At 42.8% G+C, this 7707-nt stretch overlaps 1 protein-coding gene across 1 annotated transcript; it reads left to right on the top strand.

Annotated features, from left to right (window-relative positions):
- Positions 1-2516: 2516 nt before the first annotated feature.
- Positions 2517-3925, top strand: LOC112139784 (girdin; the record flags this gene model as incomplete). The annotated part of the gene is given in 1 exon segment (XM_024262613.2): positions 2517-3925. A coding segment is annotated over 1 exon segment (1223 nt), but the record flags the coding sequence as incomplete, so codon positions are not given.
- Positions 3926-7707: the final 3782 nt, after the last annotated feature.

Genomic DNA, 7707 nt, shown 5'->3' with positions numbered 1-7707 from the left:
TCATCATCATTTAGATCGGGTTTACTACAATATCTATTTAATAATGTCACCATTTCCCATTCTTGCTTTTCTCTGTCCCTTTTCACAGAATTACAAAATCTGATGGTGAATTGAGAGGTTTTATATTTTTAAAGAGTTTTGCTTTTAAAAAGATATGCTTTGCGCCCCAGTGCATGCTGGGGAGATTCTAGAGTGAATGAAGGCACCGCGTTTCTGAACGACTAACTATTTTTATTAATTCGTACAGTAATTTTAACACTTTTAATTGCTTTTAACAGCTCCATAATTTTAATGCTTTTAATCTAACCTGTTTATAGCTGTTCTTGCTTTATTTCATTTGAACCTGCTTGTGTGTGTGTTTGGAGCGATGGATGAATCCATCCATCCATCCATCCATCCATCCATCCATCCATCTTCTTTGATATTTCAGAAGTTTCATTTGTGGTTTTACTTTTGATTTTTTCTTGTGTCCTTTAATCATTCTTATGTTTTAATTGACATTTTTCATGTTTTCTTTGATCTCTCAGAAGATGCTTTTGAAATTTTCCTTTGATATTTTCAAAGTTGACAAACATCAAAGGATGACAGAGATCCATCCATCCATCCATCCATCATCCATCCATCCATCCATCCATCCATCATCTATCCATCCATCCATCCATGCTTACTGTAACTCCCTTGCAACTTTCCACTATGCGAGCGGACTGATTGCGCGCGGTATGGAAAGACACGTATGAGAAAATCCGCGATTAATGCATCAAAAAAATTGTCTGCGTCAAGCACATGTCAGATTAACGCGTTTTTAACGCGACAAATCTGACAGCCCTAATATATATATATATCCCTTTCAAGGACTTACCAGAAAAAAAGTGCACACATTTTAAGAGCTCAGTCCAAATAAAGTGCTTGTTTGACATACCCAGAGAGTAGCAGAGTCAGCCAGATTTGTGGGACCACTGACAAGTATTTCATTCTCCACGATGATAAAGATGCTCTCAGGGCGGAAGACAGCAGCAACAGGAGCATCACCAAAGACAACCGATAGGAGAGTCACAGCAGTTTCTGAGAGGTCTGGACCATCTGGAGACGACAAAACAAAAAACACAGATGAGTTCAGACCCTCAATGTCACTCTAATGTCTAAAAGTGACATTTTTTGTTGGACCGGACAGAAAAGAAGAAGAGGGGGATTGGGGTTGGGGGGCTAGACAAAAAAGTAGATGGCAGCAGAGGGAAGCAACATCATAAAACACCCAGGTCTACATAGCAAACTGGAATGGGCGGGGCCTGTCTACACACACACTGTAGTTACACACACACATGTTGTCTCCACATTTAACCCTTCTGCTCTCTTTGGGGTCCAGAAGACTCCAACCACATACTGATCTGTGATTCCTTCCATGACAAATGTGGACAAATGTGTTCATAAAAAGAATATTTACATTGAATTTGGTAGAATTAAACTAAACTAACATACAGCAGTTTTGGATTTTTTTTTTTGTATGTGTGTTGCTAATAAGGTTGCGAGTTAGCAAAGTCACTGAAACGTTTGTTTTAGCAGTTTCAGTCTGTTTTTTAAGTGTGTTATTAACAAGTTTGGGAGTTACAGGTATTATGGAATTACTAACGTTGATAACATAAAGCTGTGCTGGATTTCTTTATTTTACCTGTTTTGCGTGGGAGTTAGTCACCGCAAGGTTTGTTTTTAGCAAACTAGTTTGGGAATCACATATGCTAATGCAACTAACATGTAACGGTTTCAAATTGAGTTTTGTTTACGTGCTACAAACAATGACTGGTGGTTCCTCCGCTGCCGAACACTAGCGCCAACCTTCCACCAGAAGCAATCCGAGGTTTGGTGTCTTGGCCGAGACACGTGGGCGGGGTAAGGTGGGAATTGAACACGCAATCTTGCAATCAGGTGTCGACCACCCTACCGCTGCACCACGGGCCTGACCTTGACCTGACCTGACCTGGGTCTGACCCTACCTTGACCTGACCTGGGTCTGGCCTGACCTGACCAGACTTTGACCTGACCTGACCTTACCTGACCTGACCTGACCTTGACCTGACCTTGAGCTGACCTGACCATGACTTGACTTTGAGCTGACCTGACCTGACCTTGACCTGACCATGACTTGACCTTGAGCTGACCTGACCTGACCTTGACCTGACCGACCCTGACCTTGAGCTGACCTGGTGTAACCCCATTTTTTTTTATCATATTTCAATTTCAATTCACTCACACTCCTGAATTGTGTTGTAAAAATACCACAATAATTGTGTTAAACTGATCACACACTAACTGTGTTAAATATAACTTAAAATGTGTTGTCCTTATTTGTGTTAATAATAACACATCTGTTCTTAGAGAGAGTAACCATGGTTATCACCCCACAGACCATGCCCATTTAAGGAATATTGTTGATGTTTGAGGAGTGTGATGTCACACAGTGATGTCACCCCCCTTGTCTCAGAAGTCTATAAATAGAACCCAGATTCAGTTGTTTGTCATTGCCCGTTTGGTTCACACCAGAGAGCATACGTTCTGTTCCCCAGCTACTAGAAGCCTTGCATTCCCGTCAAGTACCTTCGACCTACACTGAGGAACTCGCAGATTTTTTTTTTCGCTACAAAAATCTGCATCTCTTATCCAGAACATTTTAAAGATTTTCACATTTACCTTGAAAATCATCATTTAAAATGTTCTTCCGTCGTTTTGGAGATTCTGGGGTTGAGGAGAGCTTCCTCGCTCAGAATCTCTCCAAACTTGAGAAGAGAGTCCAGCAAAATTCCTCGCTGACCAGCCAGTTGCAAACCCTCGCCGCTGAGCTGGAAGGCAAGAAAAACCTGAGAGGAACCTGCGCTGAACTCTCCCAGGCAAAGAAATCAGCCACTAAACTGACCAAGAAGCTGGAAAAAGACCTGCAACGCATCAACAAAAAAATCCAGGAGCAAAAACCCCTGGAGGAGCGTTGTAGGAAACAGCAGCTAGAGATCGACCAGCTGACTGAGACTAACACCAACCTCCTGGCAACTCTTCAGGAACTCCAGATGAAGGTTTGGGATCCTCAAGAGTTGTCCAGCGAGTTGATGAGAGTCAAGGTCACGGCCGAATCTGTCAGCCAGGAGAACCAAGATCTAGAGAAAGAGGTTCAGAAGGTCCAAGCCACCATCGTGGCCCTGGAACCTCTGCAGCAGCAGCTGAAAGACGACACTGATCACCTCCAGACACTGCAGGAGAAAAACATCATTCTCCAGAACCAGCTGAAAGACCTCCACAGACATCGTGAGGAGGAGGCAGCAATGAGACAACGTTCTGCCGCCATCCTCGCCCAAACCAAGTCTCTGGAGGAGGACAACTCCATTCTTGACTCTCAGATCCTACAGCTCACTTTGCAGTGTGAGGAGGCTAAAACATGGGTTCAGCAGTACCACGAGACAACCACCAACCTCCAAGGACTGAAACAAACCAACACTGAACTCATGGAGAAACGGGAACACCTGAAAATGGAGCAGGAACAACTCCTCCAACTAGAAAAAGAATATCTCCAGGCCAAATCAAAGACTCTTCAGTTGGAACAACAAAACCAAAATGTCCAGAAAGAAATCAAAGACATCCAGGGAAAACGGAATTCTGCACTTGAGCTGAAGCAAAAATGTAAAGAAGAAGCAGATTTGTTCCAGTTCTTGCAGAAACAAAACACCACCCTGAAAGAAGAGCTCCTTGACCTGCAGAAGAAGTGTGAGAAAGACGCTGAGATGAAGCTTCAGTATTCCTCTCTGCAAGCTGATAGAAAGGCTGTGGAGGGGGAATTCAAAGCACTGAAGCAACAGATCCGCGTTCTTTCTCAGCAATGTGAGGACTTCAGGCCCATGACTGAGAAATTTAATGAGACCACAGAGTACATCGGCCAACTCCAAGAAAGAAATAAATCCCTTTTGGAGGAAGTCGAGAACCTGCAGGTCATGAAACAGGAACTAGAAGGATTGGCCACAGAGTACATCAATCTGGAGAGAAACATTAAGGAACTTAAAAAACAAAATTATCACCTCAACAAAGATCGCCAACAACTCAATTCGGAAATCCTGGTCCGAAAAGATCTGGAGGACAAAGTCGTCGCTGCAAAGCAAGAACACGCAGCAGTTCTGGCTGAAAACACAGCCCTAAAAGCCCAAAACTCAAAGTATATACAACAACCTCAACATGCTGCTTTGAGGAGCCCTTTCCTGACTTCAGCCAGAGCTGCTCAAGGAGAAGTTCCACCTCTAAGACAACCAAGTCAGCCTTTGTTGGAGGAAACTTCTGCGATCACAATAAGACCCAGCAGGTTCCAACAACAGAGCTGCACTTGGACATCAGGGAGCTCCACCAAGAAGGGTTCCTGGTTCCCAGCAGGTCTAGGACCCTTCAAATGGTTATGTTGACTGCCTTGATTAACAAAATTACAACAACTGAAATAAAAAAATAAATAAATAATAATTAAAAAAAACTCTTAAAAAGTCATAATGTATCTATGTTTTGTAAAAAAAAAACTGAAAATCTTTAAATAAAGTTCTCAAAAAAAAAAGTCATAATGTATACAGCCTTGATTTAACCCAAAAAAGTGTCTATTTGCAAAAAAAAAAAAAAAAAAAAGACACTTTTTGGCAAAATAATGCAACCACAAGGAGGCACAAACAGTGTCTCCATGTGCCGGTCCCAAGTCCGGGTGAATGCAGAGGGTTTTGCCAGGAAGGCCACCAGAATAGATCCAGAACCAAATCAAACACTAACAGAACTTTCACGTCGGACCAGTTGTGTTTTGTTTACAACAACCTCCACTGCTGTGTTGACCAACATGGTGGAAATCCTTGAATCTGTCGATGTACACCAGAGTGTCACGTTTAATCTCAAGAAGGGGTCCAGTGGAGCCTGGTTTGGCTTGTGGGACTCCTCCATCAGCTGACAGGTACCGACAGCTGAAGCGAGCTGCAGCCTGGACTGTTGTTGAGGTCCTGGTTGTAGAACAGCTCTTCACTCTCCATAGGAGGGTTTGTGGGAGTTTGCTCATTGTCGATTTGGAGAAAGTGTTCAACCACAACACCAATGGTGTCATGTGGACGACGCACTGTGAGTTTGAGGTCCGCTCCATGTATTACCAGCAGGAGCTTGGTTCTGGCTGCTGGAGGGAGTCTGGTTGGAGAACTGCACAATTACATTTAGAGTGTTTCCTAGCTAAGCTAGAGTGTTTTTGCCTGTGATGGTCGCTCCACACAACGTCTTATTGAAGGTCGTGTTAAATGTAAAATGTGTCCATATATGTACTTTTATTTTTCTACCGATTAGACATTTTTCACCTGTATCACAGACACGATTCATTGAATTAGCGTCTTCCCGGGCGGGCTGCAGGGTTCTGTGTTCTGATTGGATCGCTCTGCATTTGCTCCCGCCCTCCTCCACCAACAGTCACTATGATTGGATGTCATCTTCGAAGAGCATTTTAGCTTCGTTTTTATTCGTTGACGAAAAAGTCTGTCAATTTTGTTAAAGCTTTCGTGTCTGGGTGGGAGTTTTTCTTTAGATTTCGTTTCGTTTTCGTTGGGTAAATAGTGTCGTTGACGAAGACGATGACGATAAATACATTTGCCAAGCTAATGTTTTCCCTGCTTGAAGGGGAATTCAGCCACTGTAAAACTGGAGGCCTGCAGAGTCAACACTGCTAAAAGATAGTAAGCAGGCAGCCATCATGTCATGTAGCATGGGTCATGTGATCAGTGAGTGAAATCCTTCTACAGGTTCTCTGGTCAACTCCTTCAAGCAGAGACAAAACAGCTTGACAACAATGTTCATGCATGCATAAAAATAAGACAAATGAAAACAATAACCTGTGTTGCTAAGGAAATCCAAAAATGTACTTTTGCAGATTCTTATAAAACTAACATCATTCTATTCAGTGACACCAGGTGAATAAAACGTAAAATAGTTGCTATGGAGATAAAACCAACAGAAAAGCCGCCATTTTAAAAAAAGTGCTTTTTTAAATCACTTTCTCATATACATCTCAGACCTGCTATATAGAAAGAGGATATATAGAAAGAGTGCATAGTGGGTGTTTAGCAAGTGAGCTTGGGTCAAAGGTGGGCCTCGAGGGCAACGATGGTGCGTATGAGCAGGGAGCGAGGGAGAGGGTGGGCTGCGAGGGTGAGGGCGGGTAGCAGCGAGGGTGAGAACGGGTAGCGACTGCGGGCCATCCAACGCCGCTTGCGGCTTTAATTTCTATTTATTATTTCTTCAAACAAACTTCAAATGCTAAGTTCATAAAATAGGGAAATTGTCACAAACAGGCAGACAGCTGGTTCCACTTGCAGCAGGTTTATTAGTTCAGAACTAAAAGTCCACAAAGCTAAATCAGAGTCCGACAGGTGGAGGTCATACACGAGCATGGGATCATCCAAGAAGAGACTAGAGCTGTCAGAGTCCAGGCGAGGGGCAGGGCAGGCGACAGGAAATCAGAGAATAAGCAGGATCAAAACAGAAGATCTGGTCCAGGTAGAAACACTTGTTAATGCAGGCAGGGGGGAACAAACAATACTTCACACAGAGTGTGGCTCTGTGTACTGCTTAAGAAGCAGCTGGGTGATTGTCTGATTGAAGACAACTGAGCAGCATCCAGAATCTGTGGGCTGGGGCTGCTGGGAAATGAAGTGCAGTCAGTACTCTGGAGACTGTTCCCGCTAGATGCCAGAGGGGGCCACAGAGCGCTGACTCTTGACAGAAATAGGACTGGGACCATTTGAAATGGAACAAACTTGACATGTTTGACATCTTCTCCTCTCAACCTTCCGAAAGCATTCTGGGGTCATGGGGTTGCTGGAGCCTATCCCAGTCTAATATTCCGCAAAGGCTTTAAAAAAACCTGGACATGTCCCCTTTCTCTCACAGGGCCACACAACCACACACTCATATTTGCAGTAACACAAAAGGACATTTTAGAATATTCCAAGAATCTACTCAGCATGTTTTTAGACTGTGGGAGGAAGCCAGAGGGTCCAGAGAAAAAGGAGAACTTCCTCACAGAAAGGTTCCAGCTAGGTTTTTTCCTCAGAACACGTGCTCTCAACGTCCATTCTTTACTGGATTAAATAAGCACAAACATTTACCACTTTTCTAGAATTTGCACCAAGATTGAATTCAAAGTCCATGCTGGTGTCAACCTCATTTTCCTTGGAGTGGACTTGTTTGATTAGTTAGCATGTCTAAAGTCAGCCTTTAACACCAAGTTTTGAATAAGAAACAGTTTTGACTGTTTCAAAAAAATCTGATTTAAGATTAGTAATTGTTGTTTGATCTAGTTGGAGTTTGTTAATTTTTCATTTCAACATGAAACCAAATAAATGTGAACGGGCAAAGAAATCTATAAATTCTGTCCGAACTCCTTCATTACTCACTATGGTGCATGCCCCATTTTGTAGTGCTGTGTGAATCTACAATTCCTAAATCGCTCTAGAATTTTCCCAGAAGTCAGCAGTGTGTTACCTGTAACACGAGAAGGCGCAGTTCTTGCACTATTTACAGCTTCGTTTTAGAGTTCCACTTCTTTTTTTTTCTTTAAAAACATCTTGTTTCTGCACTTGTAAAACTCTATTTAAGGGGAAGAGTTTGGATTTTTTTCCTCTGTCTCTGTCATGAAGAACAGACAAATACTGACCTGATCGTAGTATTTGT

Source organism: Oryzias melastigma, unplaced genomic scaffold, assembly GCF_002922805.2.
Source record: "Oryzias melastigma strain HK-1 unplaced genomic scaffold, ASM292280v2 sc00305, whole genome shotgun sequence".
Lineage (NCBI taxonomy): Eukaryota > Metazoa > Chordata > Actinopteri > Beloniformes > Adrianichthyidae > Oryzias > Oryzias melastigma.
Note: the sequence above shows the minus strand (reverse complement) of the source record. Positions and strands in the feature narration are given on the sequence as shown.